This window comes from Copadichromis virginalis, linkage group LG23 (genome assembly GCF_057382275.1).
Source record: "Copadichromis virginalis isolate Kocher_CV1m ecotype Utaka linkage group LG23, C_Virginalis_male_GT1.1, whole genome shotgun sequence".
In the NCBI taxonomy this organism is placed as follows: Eukaryota; Metazoa; Chordata; class Actinopteri; order Cichliformes; family Cichlidae; genus Copadichromis; species Copadichromis virginalis.
Window position 1 is genome coordinate 10,154,787 of NC_140639.1, and position 16,465 is coordinate 10,171,251.

The following is a 16,465-nucleotide window of genomic DNA, read 5'->3' on the forward strand; positions in this document are numbered from 1 at the left end:
ATTTGATATTTGATTGAATTTTATTGTTTTGCCTTTGGGGTGGCACCTGGGGTGGCCAGTCTGGTTGGGGGGTGGGGGGGGGGGGTGGCCTGTGCCCCCCCAGGCCACCCCGCTGGACACGCCACTGAGCAAAGACTAAAAGGGAAAAAAAAAAGAAACAGGGCAGGGTTCGGTGGTTGAATCATCCGTCCCCACCAATGCCAAAACCAAATCTACGCCCTTGCCCTCACTACACACTTTATACACTTTTCTCAGACAGGCATGACCATTTTCACACTCTTCTCTCTTGTTTAAACACCCTCAAAGGTGAAACCTTGGTAGAAAAATAAGTCCAGTATTATAGAATGAAACCAAAGGCACCCACAGTTGCCTTTGACGGTGCAAAACGTTTCATCGACATTGTTGTGTTTGTTGGGGAGAAAACAAACATACAATAATGCACTTCAGAGTCACACTACTAGCGATCGAAGATTTATGTAAATTGGACAAGCTGAACTCATTCTGTACTGTACAGGACCACGGCACGAGATTGATTGACAATCAATGATCTACAGCCAATCAGGACGGAGAACACAATGCGCTTTAAAAAAATAAAATAAAATAAATCATGCAAAATTGCACACACAAAAAAAAAAAATCCGCGAAACACCGATTCCGCGAAAGGTGAATCGCGAGGGACCACTGTATAATATTGCAATTAAATGTTATTTCCCCGCAACTGCTGGTGGCACTGTTTTCTTGTTTGGAAACTGTAGTAAGAGTCGGAGAAGAAGAAGAAGAAGAAGAGTGCCATCGCGGAGCTGTTTCCGGTGCTACGTGTAAACAAAGCCTGTTAGCGGCTCCGTTAGCGGCTTCGTGAGGACGGACCGGCGGAAATCAGAATCCGCGGATTCGGTTACGAGAAAGTGGGTGATGGAGTGAGCAGAGCCGGCGGGATGTCCATGGAAGACCCGTTCTTCGTCGTCAAAGGGTCAGAACCGCGTCGCTAACACAGGGCTAGCAGCTAACATTAGCCTGCGGACAGGTGATAGCTGATCCATAATCGATCTGATCGTTGATCTGTTTCCGTCAATAGTGAGACCGACGTGTGTGCCGGAGCAGATTCACGGCAACTAACGTGCTAACGTTAACATAAACGTGTCTTCACAGTTAGTTTATTAGCATGTTAGCCTGTTAGCTTTGTGTGTTTTTTATCAGATTAAAGTTTTAGGAGGTGTTTTAGACCGTCTGTGTGTACCACGATGATGATGATGAGAAAGAGTGAGAGACTCTATTTAGATCAAATTTACCAGCTTCTGTTTGGAGCAGGTGGAATGAAGCTGAAACAGCAACAATTAAAATAATATAATAATAACATTTGGATAGGCGACAGAGAATTAATGAATGAGTGGGTGAATAATAATAATATTGTTATTAATAGTAATGATGACATTTCCAGATAGGTGTATGTTTATCAGAGAGTCACAGACCTCCTGTATGTTGTGGAGGTGAAGCAGTTTGTGCAGCAGGCGAGATCAGGATGATCCGTGGTGGAGAACACTTTGTGCACTGGCTTCGTTTCCACCACAGCTTTATAGTGTCTGCAGCCAATCGCAGAACGCTCTCCTGATCACTTTCTATGGTCTCTTGGTGTCTCCAACTTTTATGATGCTCCTCCTCAGTGATCTGTGAGGGGTGTGGTGTGTGTTCTCTCATGATGTTCCCAATGAATCCCAAAGTGAACGGTGTCTCCTTGAACGTATAAACCACCACACAGCAGCAACTGCATCATGTTAAATGAAAGTGACCTCCATGATGATTGTATAATACACTGTGCAAACTTCAGAGGCTTAAGACGTTTTCACCTCTGATCTCAGGTGGGCGAGGCTGGCCTCTCAAGCACCTTAATCACTTGTCACATGAGGGAACACCTGTATCTCCTCCTGATTCACACACAGGACCACAGCTTGTGCTTATATCGCTTCTGATTTCAGCCTGTTTGAACGTTACAGATGAGATGTTTGATTTTATTGATCAGTGATATATAACCTGTTTACAGGTGTAACATTACTTCACCCTAATAGGTTCCTTTCTATAAGTAGCTTTTTGTTTTGACATAATCAGTTCCTTCACATGTTTTCTTCTTTTTCATATTTTGCATGGAGAATGGGGGACATGGCAGAGTACAGATAGTGAGCCATGTGATTTTAAAAACATTTTGATTCCTTGGCTCTGTAAAATAACAACCGGGTGGCTGTGCAGATTTGACTGAAATTGTTGCTGGACATTTAAACACTGATCAGTAAACGATCCATAAAGTTGACCCTCCAGTTTTGTATTTATTTAGTTTTCCAGTTACCTTACGTCACATGAAAACACCCTGCAGCAGATAGACCTGGTTCTGTTTCTGGTTTGTGCTATTAAGGTTCCTCTGAAGCTCAACTTCACCTGTTTGTTTTTTTGTTTTTGTTTTGTTTTTTTAGCGAGGTGCAGAAAGCAGTCAACGCTGCTCAGAGCCTCCATCATAGATGGAGCGAACTGATGGTGGAGGGAGGCGGAGCCTCCAAGGAGGAGATAGACTGGACGACCAATGAGCTGAGGAACAGCCTGCGCTCCATCGAGTGGGACCTAGAGGACCTTGACGAGACAATCAATATCCTTCAAATGTGAAGCCAGCAGAAACACGCACAGATGTATATACAGGCGTACTGGAAAGGTGAATACAGTTTTATGATTAGAGCATCTGATATTGGCTGATTCGTTCAGCTGTGGAAAAAGAAAGAATGAAGAAGAAGAGGAGATGTGTATCACCTCAAAACCCTGGACAGTGAAGACAGTTTTGTTTGTAAATCTTCACATAGACCTGGTGCACAAGGTGAGATGGAGCAATTTGATTGGTTCATAAATGGTTAGAGTCTGTTTGATGACAATTTAATGAAGAAGAGGAGGGTTAACAGACTCCTCCCCTCCCACTGCATCTGAAGCTGCTGATTGACACCCATTTCCTCGTACATGCTGAGAGCAGATCAATCAATTAGTAATCATTAATTACATATTTACAAACACTGAAATTGGCTCCAATCAATCACTGATTGTGAAGACAGAGTAAGTGATCGTGTTGAATTTATTAGAACAGGTCCCTCTTCTATGGAACCAGCTTCTAGTTTTGATTCAGGAGACAGACACTATTTCTACTTTTAAGATTAGGGTTAGGCTTCAAACTTTTCTTTTTGCTTCTCTGGCTCTGTTCCACAGCATGGTTCTGTCTTCATCCCCTCATCCCTAACTGATCTCTCAGAAGGCCACCCCTCACTGAGCATGGTTCTGCTGGAGGTTTCCTTCTGTTAAAAGGAAGAAACCTCCACCTTTCTACTGTCGCCAAGTGCGTGCACATAGGTCGTCTGATTGTTGGGTTTTTTTCAGTTTTCTCGGGCCTTTACCTAACCTAACACTATAAAGCAACTGTTGTTGTGATTTTTCGTCATTAACTTCAGCTAATATATTAAAATGTGTTTCTTATTTTGTTAAATATGCTCTCTGAGCTGAACTAGGTTTTACTTTCATCTTTAGCATGCATTAGGGGGCTGCATGCCACCCCTGAGTTGAGGTCACGTCACCAACATTGTCATTATGTAACATGTTTTATATGAAAATAAGATAATTCTTCTTAACGGTAAGTTTACGTATTGTCGAGTCGAACCCAAAGAAGTTCAACCTGGATGCTGCCGAGCTGTCTAAGAGGAAGGCCTTCATCAACAGCATGCGGGTTGCCGTCAAGGTAACTTTATTGACAACAGGAGATCAATGGCTCAGACAGAAGGACCCAGTCATATTCTAATAATTTACAAGGTAGATCGTTCAGGTGATTGATTACCTGAGATGTCCAGAATTGATCGATTTGATTTGCTGCTGTGTTTGTTTTGCAGGAAATGAAAGCTCAGATGTCGATTCCACCTGCTGCTTCTGACCGAAAGAACAAACAGGTAACTGTCACACCTGCCTACGGGTGATCCATTAGCCGAGACTGCAGAACCTTCAGGGCACCACAAGATCTCAGTTGGATCCTCTTGGGGTCCTCCTGTATACCTGGTCTTGGTGCACGTGTAACTGTTGTTGTGACCTTCAGGCTCTGCTGGGTGAACGTGGTGCTCAGGGCCCCATATGGCAGCCTGGTGCAGATAAGTACAGCCGACTGGACCACCAGCTACAGAACGCTAACTCTCAGATCATCGAGGAACAGCAGGTCCAGCAGCAGGTACAAGAACACCTGAGAAACCTAAACAAGTTTTCCACCTTTACAATGCCGCTAAAGTGTTTCCTGTCTCTGATAGCTGATTGCGGAGCAGCAGGATGAGCAGCTGGAACTTGTGTCGGGAACCATCGGAGTCCTGAAGAACATGTCGGAGCGAATCGGCATGGAGCTGGATGAGCAGGCCGTGTAAGAACCGAGTGTAGTAAGAGGGGTGGGTGGGAACGTCATGTGACTACAAAATGTCAGAGTGGTAAAGGTGATTCGGTAAACTAAAGTTCCTGTGATCCCTATGTCGGTGCTTTCTCAAAGGCATTATGTTTGTTTTTGTTGTTGTGTTTTTTTTTATGTGACGATTAAAGGTCACTTCCTGTTCTTGCTCCTCACCATAGCGGCTCATTGTCTGCTCTTTTGTATATGAAAAAGCTTCAGACAGCTTTTAGTTTCTGATATAGTAATTTCCAAATAAAATTTAATTGAACTGGAACTTTATTTGGCCTGTAATAAGCAAAGAGGTGAGGGGGGAGTGGAGGCACCTGTCAGAGACTTACTGATGTCCTTCCTGCAGGATGTTGGATGACTTTGGCCATGAGATGGACAACACTCAGTCCAAACTGGACAACGTAATGAAGAAGCTCGCCAAGGTGTCCCACATGACCAGCGGTAATCTGCCCAACAGCACATGAAACAAGATATGAGTTAACTCAGAGGGGTGGGCAGGGTTTTAGATGTTCAGAGCTGATGAATCAGAAATGATCAATTAGGGCAGGAAATTTTGTAGCTTTAAGCTGATTTGGATTTATTGATGATGATGATGGAATTATTGATCTTGCTGTAGTTCTTCCCTCTGCGGATTGAACTGAGCTGGAGTCAGTGTGACTACCTGTATTGATGATGTGCACTCACCTGTACTCATCTTATTAACTCTGTGTGTTTGCAGATCGTCGTCAGTGGTGTGCCATCGGCGTGCTGCTTACCATCCTCTTCATCATCATTCTCCTTTTCTTTATACTCTGATCAATGCCTCCACCTATCGACATGAAATCTTAATCCCGTTTACTGGACTCCATTTATACTCTACTGAACATTCTTTGGACTGTGCTGAACTTTATTTAGACTCTAATGGACTCTTCCTGCTGATCGGGAGTGAACAGCACTTTTGGTTCCTTGAGTGTTTAACTGTTAGAACCACCTCAGAGGTCAAAGGTCATGTTTGGTGTGGTTTTGATTGGTTGTTCTTTTTATTTAAAACTGAAAATAACAAGTTTCACTCGAGTTTAATGTGGACTTATTCTGCTCCTTTGCACAGTAGCTTTGCGTGAGTCACAGCTCAAAGTAATCCTTCTTTTATTTGATACTAGGCCTTGGTGCAGCCCCTCAATTTATCCTCCAACACTTCAAGACAGTCTTATTGGCTGCCCCTCATAAACAGAAGGTATGAACAGCAGGTGGGTGGGGCTTCTATCCTCTCTCTGTGGCATCTTCCAGATTCAAGAATAGAAAAAATGTTGAGAGCAGTCTGAGCTCTTGGCTCACAGGGAAAACTATATCCTCCTGAGAAACAAGGAAAAAGGAATCTTTTTGTGATTTCCTTCCTTTTTGGAGCTAAAAGAGGCCACCCAGACACATGAGATCTCAATGGAAAGCCCAGGATGTCCTCTATTTAGTACGTCAGGACTTAGTAGGGTAGAACAAATAATTCAAAACATATAGACCAAAAACAAATGTACATTAGAGAGGAAATGATGAATAGGCTGGTTCTCAGGAGGGTATGCACTGTGACCTAATTATTAGAAACTTTAATACAAACATCCGTCACAGGAGCAGGAGACACACGACAGGAAGTGAGGAGAGCAGGTCCACTTTAAAGACACTTTTATCCAGTTGTGTTGAATACTAATTTTAATTTAACTCACATTTAGTTCAGTTCAAACTGGTTTAGTTCAGTTTGAACTTCATGGCAGTACTTTACAGCTAAAGTAGAAACACTAAAATTCCTGTTTTGTTTTTTGACTGAAACCGTTTTATTTTGTTGTCTTTTTTATTTCTGTTTCCTGTATTTATCACATGTGCAGCATATTGAGTGACTTATTGACCTGTGGATGACTTCCTGTGGCTCCTTTAGTGTACTATTCTGAAGGCTGGTGAGCAAGTTAGTTAAAACATGAAAATGGATGACGGCAGCAACAGCCAGTCACATTGTCCTAGATATCGGGTTTATGGTACGGCGTGACGGTGGCAATTCTCCTGGGGCCGCTAAAATGTTTCCTGAATAAATGATCTCAGTGTTCTGATGTCTGACTGAAACGCAAAACAAACTGAAATAAAGATTGTGACAAACCTAAAATTTCACCTGCTTTTACACTAAAGATTAACCAGACTGCTCATGTTTCCGCAAAACTTTATTCCTCACACTAAACAAGAATAAATAATGAGTGTCCGAATGGAGAAAGCTGTTACAGATCAGTGATTGATAAAAGTATTATCTGGTGACCGATGGTATGATATGTCTCGAGCTTTTTTTTTTTTTTTATTCAATAAAGAAAAGAAAAGAAAACAGACTTTGACCATTTGATTAAGGTACATTTTAATCCAGTCTGACTGATTTCAATTATTGACCAATGAGTTTTTCACTTTGAATAATTTTCTTTTGGCAGGTTCCAGCTTGTTTTTAACCAATATTTTTCTTTTTCTTTAACAAAAGCAAAACAAACACAGACAAAATAAAAAACCAAGCTACTTCATGAAAAAAACCCCAATAATATTATTAATATAATAATAAAATAAAATTGAAAAAACAAAAAAACAGTATCAGCTCAGAGGACAAATACTGCATGGCATTAAACAAATATTCACACCAGCAAGTCAAAGTGATTTAACAGGAAACAAGAAGCTTCTCATCATGAGAAAGTGTAAGACATAGACTGCAGTTTTGCTTTAACTCTGTTACTGCCATAAACAGGTGAGTCAGGTTCAGTGTTGGCAACTGGTTCTTCAGTCAGGCAGTGTGGTTGTCACTCTGAACGTGTCCTCTGGTGTCGAAGGACCCGAATGGTGACAGACTGGTTCTTGATCAGAAGGTTTGTCACCTGGTCCAGACTGAGGCAGGCCACCTTCTCCTCGTTGACTTCCAGGATCTCATCTCCAATAGCCAGCAGGCCAGCATACAGCTTCCCAGTGCTGCTGTTCATGTCTTCTATATACACACCTGTAATGTACATCAAACTGTTAGTAGTTTGTTGCTCTATAAAAAAAAAAGCCCTCATAAAGCTAGAACGTCTTACTATTTATCACTGATTGAAGAAAAAAAGAACAAGGTTTCTCTTCAGCACTGTAGCCAGGCTGACAAGAAGTCAGAGCACTGTTGAGCCAACCATTCCTTTAACATTAACTAGTAATGACTTCATGAACTTCTTCACAAATAAAATGTTAACTATTGCAAAACAAAATTATTCATAACATACACAGCTACTTTCAATACTGTTGATATTTATTTAGAGTTTTTATTTTTATTTTTCTAACTTTATTTCAATAATTACTTCCTCCAAATGATCAGCATGTCTTTAGACCCCATTCCTAAAAGACTGCTCAAAGCTGGCAGTAGTTAAACCGTTACTTAGAAAGTCATCACTTGACCCAGCTGTCTTAGCTAAATATAAGTCAATCTCCAACCTTCATTTCACCTAAATTGTTTTTGAAAGAGTAGTTGCCAAACAGCCAAATGATTATCTGCAGAGGAATCTTTTATTTCAAGAGTTTCAGTCAGGTTTCAGAGTTCCTCACAGTACAGAGACAGCTTTAGTGGAGGTTATAAATGATCTTCTTATGGCCTCTGGTGTTGTATGTTATTCATCCTTGACCTTGGACTCACATATAAAATTGATCTCCCATTCCTGTTTCTTCCATTTAAGGAACATTTTTAAATTGCAAGCTATAGTTGCCTCCTCTGAAATGAAGAAAATTGTTCATGCATTTGTATCATCACACTTAGATTATTGAAATGCTCTCTTTATGGGCATGGACAAATTATCTCTGTTATGCCTCCAAGCAATAATGAATGCTGCAGCCAGACTCCTGAAACACTCTGGGATGCCAGCTCACATTACCTGCATTTTATTTTCTTTACATTGGGTCCCAGTTGACTTTAGAATTCATTTTAAAATTCTCACACTTACATGGAAAGAATTATTAACCCCTCTATAAAAATGTAGTTTTTTTCTTTATTTAAACAGTGTAAGGAATGTTTAACACAAGTCTTCCAAACATTGTAGTTTTATTTGTGATGCTTACATACACTCAATCTGTTACATTTTTTGACCTATAGTTTTCGGCATAGTTTTTGTCGATAACCGTTTTTTTTCCTGACAATACAACATGGTAATTAATTAAAAACTGATGCACAAGGACAAAAACTATGATGAAATGTATTTATACTTTTGAAAAAAATAAATAAAAATGAGATCCAATCAGAACAAATTAAATTGTGTGGAAAGGCGGGACAAATGTGGCAGTGATCCAATCCTTGTGCAGTTGTTTAATGCAGTGTCATTTTCCTGGAGTACATCCAGGAAACTTCAAGCTGCATGGTGCAAGGAACAGCTGTGACTGGCTCATCAGGCAGTGATGTGCTTTGTGATCTATTGGTGGTGCCGCACGCTCATTTCATTGTGGGAACTGTCATTTTCTACATTACTGTCACTGTTCCACAGCAGGACAATAAAGTCCCCAGATAGAATCTCCCTGACCCCAGCATATTAGTGAGTCGATATATTTAGTAATGTGAGTAGTATTTAAGATGATATCAGTAGTATCAGTGGGGCGATCGTGGCTCAAGAGTTGGGAGTTCGCCTTGTAATCGAAAGGTTGCCGGTTCGACAGTCTCGGTCGTTGTGTCCTTGGGCAAGACACTTCACCTACTGCCTACTGGTGTTGGCCAGAAAGGCTGATGGCGTGATATGGCAGCCTCGCTTCTGTCAGTCTGCCCCAGGGCAGCTGTGGCTACAACTGTAGCTTGCCTCCACCAGTGTGTGAATGTGTGTGTGAATGGGTGGATGACTGGGTGTGTAAAGCGCTTTGGGGTCCCTAGGGGGACTAGTAAAAGCGCTATACAAATACAGGCCATTTACCATTTAGTAAGGTGAAAAATACTTATATATATTAAGTATTAGGGGAAGTGTCGGTAGAGTTAGTACCAGTGTCACGTCGTCCTCTTCCTCTGCTGATGATGAAGCCAAACGTCTGACCCACTGGTCGCTTAAGCTCCAATAAAAATGTCCCATCAGGGCAAATCTGAAGAATCCGCCCAACAGAGCAAACTGAAGAGGGACAACTGATGTCTTCGACGCCAAGACTACCAGGTAAGGACCTGAGAGACAAACAGGTGGGTAGGCTGTGATGGGCTGGTCTGAGTATCAGGGTAGAAAAGAGAAGTGTGTGTCTTACTGTTCAGCAGCTGGTTTATAGTTCGCAGAACGATCTTTCTTCTTCTTCAGCTCCAAAGATGACTTTCTTGACTGGAAAAGTGGTACTTCCTGCTGAACAGACAGGAAACAGATAGGTTAAAGAAGTAGTCTCACCATATATATATATATATATATATATATATATATATATATATATATATATATATATATATATATATATATATATATATATATATATGTATGTATGTATGTATGTATGTATGTATGTATGTATGTATGTATGTATGTATGTATGTATAGATAGATAGATAGATAGATAGATAGATAGATAGATAGATAGATAGATAGATAGATAGATAGATAGATAGATAGATAGATAGATAGATAGATAGATAGATAGATAGATAGATGTATAATTCATGTTCTCACCACACTGAGCGACTCAACAGATAAAGTTTTCTTCACCAGGCTGGAGGAGTTCCTGGAAATTGAGGAGGTGGAGTCAGCGAGGGAGGGGTGGGTTCGCTCATGGGTCCGTGAGCAGAGGCGGTCGAGGCTGCTGGTTCGAGTCCTGCTCAGTGTGACGGTGGAGAAAAAACGTCGCAGAGAAAGACGGGAGGAATCTTCTCTGCTGCTTAAACTGCAACACAGATCAATGAGATCAGCCACATGACACCTCACCTGGAAACACCTGAGATCACAGCTGGATTTAAACAGTGTATTGATCTTTCTGAGTTAACTTCAGTAATTGCTTCCTCTAAATCATCAACGTGTCTTTTAGACCCCATTCCTACAAGACTGTTGAAAGAAGTCCTGCCATTAATTAATGCTTCAATCTTTAACTCATTCACTGCCATTGACGTCTATAGCCGTCAATGGCAGTGAATGAGTCAATGGGTTTAACTCATTCACTGCCAATGGCTGGCAGTGAATGAGTTAATATGATCAATCTATCTCTAATAATCGGCTGTAGTTAAACCATTACTGACCTCTGACCTCTGACAGTGGACTCATCTCTGTACTTGTCCTGCTGGACCTCAGTGCAGTGTTCAATACTGTTGTGACCATAATTTTCTGTTAAAATGATTGATTAGAGCATGCTGTAGGTATTACAGGTACTGCGCTGCAGTGGGTTGTATCATATCTGTCTAATAGACTCCAATTTGTTCATGTAAATGGAGAGTCCTTTTTACACACTAAGGTTAATTGTGGAGGTCCACACATTTACATTATACATTATAGACCTCTCTGCATTGAATCATACTTGTTATTAATCTCTGGCTCTCTTCCACAGCATGTCTTTTATCCTGTCTTGCTGCTCTCACTCCAACCAGTCGCGGCAGATGGCGCCTCCCTCTGCTGGGGTTTCTTCCTGTTAAAAGGGAGTTTTTCCTTCCCGCTGTCGCCAAAGTGCCTGCTCATAGGGGGTCATATGATTGTTGGGTTTTTCTCTGTATGTAATCTACATTACAATATCCGCCTTGAGGCAACTGTTGTGATTTGGTGATGAATAAATAAAATTGAGTTGAATTGAATAGCGGGGATGAGCATGTGATCAAAACACAATTAAACCAAATAAGCGATCAGTTAGGCTGCTGCAACTAAACTCATGAAACACATGAATCCAGGTGTGACGCTCATCTCCTTGACCAGCTGTCAATGAAATCACACAAACTCACTGTGGAGGAAGTGAAACGTCAAGTTGGTGGAGCTCTGCTCTCATTGGCTCTGAGGTGGGCGGGGGATGACTCTCAGCTGTAAACAAATTAGAAATCTAGAGGTTAAGGTGTGTTTAGAGGCGCATGTGATATCATGTGCAGCTCTGCAGTGAACTCTGGAGGCCAAACAAACTGCTCACAGATTAAATAAAATGATTTATGGTAGCCTCATGTTTATGTTTAGAGGTACAACAGAAGGTACAAGGAAGTTCAAGATATCCAGGCTTTTGCTGTGTTAGCTGGCTCAACAAAACTTAAAATCCCAGTCAGAGATGATGGGTGTCAGCATACTGGTTATCAACTTTCTCTGTTAAACTGGGCTTCAGGCTCTGAGTGCGCTCACATAAAAATGGGCATTTCATATGTCTTGTGACTCTTCCTCTGCACTAAATAATATCTGTGAGTCCTGCCAGTCCAGTTAGAGCCATTATCAGAAGATGATGATGATAAAAATAGAGATAAAAATCTGTAAAGAACATAAAATTCTAATATAAATAATCTGAGAGACGAACGGTGCAGTAGCTGTTTAATCTGGTGATTTGTGGCACAGAGTGGTAAAATTAAGATCTGAATCGCAGTGAATCCACATTAACATACAAGCTTCCTGTCCCACAGGGTGATTAAGAAGATGTGGAAATCAGATCAGCGTGAATTAATGTAAATTGTTGAACAGTTATGCTTGGTGTGTTTTCTGTGTTTGCAGCAGTGTGAAAGAGACTAAGCAGCAGATCATAATCAAGCAGAACAACATTTAGACATTTTCTGCAACAGCACACAAACACAGGAATGTTCAGTCTGAGCTGCCGCAGCTTCATCGACTGCACATAAAGCTGCACATAAAAGAATCAAAGGAAATTCTTCAGCTGATTTTAAACTCAAACTCTGAACATCACCTGATCCTGACTAGGCGATGCCTTCAGCACCAGTTACTGTGGTGATTTAGCAGGTAAATTTCTTAGCTCAACACAAAGTGTGTAGGCAAATGTTTTTCAGGAGATAAGTTCTCACCTGTTGTGTCTGCGCTCCTCTCTGAGGAGGATGAGGAGTTCTTCATCATGTTGTTCAGATCTTCCTCCACCTCACGCCCTCTCCTCTCCCTAGGCTCAGGCCCCAATTTATGCTCTCTGTGCAGTTTGGGCGGGTGGGTAGTACACAGCCCCATTGAGTGAGGGGCATAGGGGTTGGTTGGCAGGCCAGCATAGGGCATGGCTTGATGAAAAGTCACCTGGGCTCCATTTAGCTCCACTGATTGCCGTCTCACCTGTGTGTAAGCCCCATCCTTTTCCACACTGGTGACAGAGCCGATGTAGGTCTCTCTGATTGGTTCAGTCCGCAGGTTAAGGTGCTGTCTGTTTAGGCTCCCCCTCTTGTCAGTTCCAGGTGAGTGTTGCCAGAGATTGACTCCGCATCTTATTCCTCTCTCACAGGTGTGATTCTGACCTGCTCTGCTCACCACTGTTCGCCCCCTTGGCTGCTTGCCGACCGCGTGCCCTGCCTCCGCCGTGCCATTGATGTACAGGTTCAAGTCTGGTTTGGACATCACCACACCAACTCCGCAGTTCCCCGTCTGTCTCTTCTGCCGCTGTCGCTCCAGGTAACGAGATTCCGCCTCCTTTTCCGTCTCATCCTCAAACCGCAGACGACGAGTCGGAGATGCTGCTGGCCGCTGCCTGGCCGACGCGGTGTTGGGTTTGCTGCTGGATGAGCCTCCTGAGAGAGGAGCCACACCCCCTGACTGCACCTGATCACATTGCCTCAACCCCAGGCTGAAATAGTGAGACATGTAAAAACTGATTCTTAATGGTTTTAGAGAGAAGGTTAAAAATAAAACTGTAATCTACAAAATCAGATTTGTCAGTGAAGCCTTTATTTAGTATTTATCGATTTTTTTGTTTCATCATAAAACAATCTTTTTTTGCCTTATTTTTTTAAAAATAATTTATTATTTTTGTGAAGAAAAATATATTTTAAAAATAACTTCTTTAGTGTTTTGATTTCAGTGTTTGTTTAACCCATTTCTAGTTTTTCCCATTATCTGGTAAAACAAGATTCAGGTGTTTGTCACTAAAGGTAACGGTGACCAGTCAGCAGCTCTGCAGTTAATTTAATCACCAAGTCATAATGATGTAATTAAGAGCACAGAACTAAAGAACAGCTTCTTCATAAAACTGTTTGAGCTTCGTTAGTCAACGTGTGTGTGTGTATATATTACTCACGGCGTGTGTGTGTGTGTGTGTGTGTGTGTGTGTGTGTTACTCACGGCATGTATGCATGTGTGTATTACTCACAGTGTGTGTGTGTCAGGGGTCAGCAGGCTGTGGTCTCCTCTCAGAGGAAAACAACGACGCTTCATACGAACTCCGTCCTCACACTGCTGCTGCCGCGGCAACCGGTCAACCACAAAGAGGCTGAACACATACACACACGAGGAGGGGTGAAGAGCGAGGATGACATCAGGTGCTCTGATTGGTCAGAGGGACAGAGGAAGGAGGATTACCAGGAGCAGCTGGTCAGGATTAATTAAACTGACGAGCCCACAGACTGTTTACATCAGCACAGTGTGTTTGACCCACTCTGTGGGGACATTTCTGCTTTTTCAGACTTTTGGCCCTCATTATTTTCCAACAGGACAGTAGAGAAGGTTTTGTGCTTTAACAAAAATTAGTTTCCTTCATGTTGTCCTGAAACATGTACAGGTGTGCTGTTCCACCTGTTCTCATGTAATGATCAAGTAATAATCGTGTACTTGTAGCACTGATAGTACTTTTTTATACTTTTAGTTCCTGAGTGTTCATTTGTGAAATGTTGTCAGCCGTCAATACACCTGAGCAGGTAGGGTAGACTGCTGACAGCTGATGTAAATTCACAGTTTTCGGGTTATCTCTACCAGCATGACACACAGCAGAGTCATAACTCTGCAAGAGGCAGGGTTTTTGGTTATCATGGTAACTTCAGGTTTAACTCTATGGTTTCAGGGCTACTAGGGATGCCACCACCTGTTCCCAAGAATTGTTGTATATAGTTTTAAAATACACACACACACACAGTCTACTCCTAGACAGGCCACTTCTCCTGTTCATCTCCCAGGGGTAGATGTTAAAAAGTTGTATTTTACCTAGAGATAAAAGCTACTTTTTATTAAGATGTTTTACAATCATATTGTACATGAACAATATCAATAAACAGCTATTCTATTCTATTATTTAGGCTAAAAGCATTTCTGAACTTGTTCAGATCATTTATTCTGTGACTATAAAGCTAAAAGTACATGTCTTACAGACACAAAACCCTGGATCACATCTAATTTCCTGCTTGCCATGGACATTTCTCATATCCATGGCAAATTCAGATAAAACTGAGGTTATTGTGGTTGGCCCTAAAAATAGAAATATGGTATCTAACCAGATTCTTACTCTGGATGGCATTACCTTGGCCTCCAGCGACACTGTGTGGAATTTTGGTGTCGTTTTTGACCAGGATATGCCCTTTAATATGCACTTTATACAAATATTTATGACTGCTTTCTTCCATTTGCACAATAGCTCTAAAATTAGAAACATCTTGGCTCAGAGTAATACTGAAAAACTTGTTTATGCATTTATTACTTCCAGGCTGGACTAGTGTAATTTGTTATTGTCAGAATGTCCTAAAAACTCTATGAAAAGCATTCAGTTGGTTTAAAATGCTTCAGCAAGAGTACTGACAGGGACTAGAAACAAATGGCATTTTACTCCCATACTGGCTCTTCACTGGCTGCCTGTTAAATCCAGAATGGATTTAAAATTTAAAATCATTCTCTTCACATACAAGGTCTTGAATAATCAGGCCCATTATTTTATCTTAAAGACTTTATAGTACCATATCACCCCAATACAGCACGTCACTCTCAGACTGCTGGTTTCCCATGATGCAGTGAGCACTTCTCCTGCTCTTACCTCTTTTAACTCACCATGTGCTTTATACACTACTCTCCATTTAACTACGAGTTATCGATCATGTCTTGCTCTCTTCCATAGCATGCCTTTTGTCCTGTCTACGTTCCCTCACCCCCAAGTGGTTGCGGTAGACGGCAGCCCCTCCCAGAGCATGGTTCTGCTGGAGGAGATTTTTGGGGTTTCTCTGTATTATGGGAATGTGTTTAGCCTACAATATTAAATGCTTTGAGTCAACTGTTGTGATTTGGTGCTATATATATATAAAACTAACTTGAATTGAAGTGATGTTAAATATCAACCAAAATAATATATTTATCTGAGCACTAAATCAGATAAAGGTCTGAGAAATCAGACAATACTTTAAGTAAGGCCCATGTTGGACGATAGATAACAACAAATAAAACTATATTTTAAATTTAGACATGGGTAAGTGTCAGGCTTTCAAATGAATTAAAATTCTGTCTGGGTCTTTGGTGGATCAATAAGCTGGAGGAAAAGATTGCAGCCTGCCACACCCTCTCATCGTCCTGTGTTAAGAGGATTCTGACAGTTAACTCAGGGGCGTTGATTTATTTAAACTATTATAATCATCCTACTGTAACCAGGTTTCTGTAATCAATCAGTGTCTTGATCAATTATTAATTCAAGTAGTAACAAGGATAGAGAATATAGAGACCTAATGTTGGTTCACTGACTGATTGAAACTGAAATTCACTGTGCAAAGGGTTTGAGTCCAGAAAAGTGAACCGGCCAGCCACTGTAACTGTCTGTAAAGGCATGTTAGGTTCAGATGTGGTTCCTTTTCTTTACAGATAACCACAACACCAAAGAAAAGATAAAACGGATTCAATGAAAGCGCAATAAAATAAAATCATCATGGTTTTATCAGTCTAGAAACGAGAACGCTTGTTGAGATATTTAATTTGTGTACTCAAGTTGTGAAATGTGTTGGACTGCATTCGTGTTATTGTTTGACTGAGACGCAGTATTTTAGTTGTCACCACAAGGGGGCACAGTTTATCCGTGAAGGCACGTATGCTGCCTCATCACGCCCCTGAGGCGGCAAACGTGTCGTCACGTATGCTGCCAAATGAGCGGGTGGAACTCAGGAATGTTCGCTTTGAAAGACAGGATGTAATGTGTGTCAGTGTATAAATAAAG

At 41.4% G+C, this 16,465-nt stretch overlaps 2 protein-coding genes across 3 annotated transcripts; one reads left to right on the forward strand and one right to left on the reverse strand.

The window, feature by feature from the left end:
* Positions 1-755: 755 nt before the first annotated feature.
* On the forward strand, positions 756-6,789 carry stx6 (syntaxin 6). The gene is made up of 8 exons (XM_085447525.1): positions 756-970; positions 2,463-2,632; positions 3,663-3,757; positions 3,906-3,962; positions 4,106-4,234; positions 4,311-4,417; positions 4,797-4,891; positions 5,169-6,789. Exons 1-8 carry the CDS (start codon positions 936-938, stop codon positions 5,243-5,245), a joined length of 765 nt encoding a protein of 254 aa, XP_085303651.1. The 5' UTR covers positions 756-935; the 3' UTR covers positions 5,246-6,789.
* kiaa1614 (KIAA1614 ortholog) lies at positions 6,250-13,829 on the reverse strand. Of its 2 annotated transcripts, none has more exons than XM_085447522.1 (7): positions 13,658-13,829; positions 12,378-13,135; positions 11,331-11,406; positions 10,081-10,291; positions 9,671-9,762; positions 9,421-9,593; positions 6,250-7,436 (listed from the first exon to the last, which is right to left on the reverse strand). In XM_085447522.1, the coding sequence occupies exons 1-7, from the start codon at positions 13,720-13,722 to the stop codon at positions 7,243-7,245; spliced, it is 1,569 nt and encodes a 522-aa protein (XP_085303648.1). In that variant the 5' UTR covers positions 13,723-13,829; the 3' UTR covers positions 6,250-7,242. The 2 variants fall into 2 exon arrangements, with proteins under 2 accessions (XP_085303648.1, XP_085303647.1); XM_085447521.1 differs by having other exon boundaries at positions 9,671-9,759; positions 13,658-13,777.
* Positions 13,830-16,465: the final 2,636 nt, after the last annotated feature.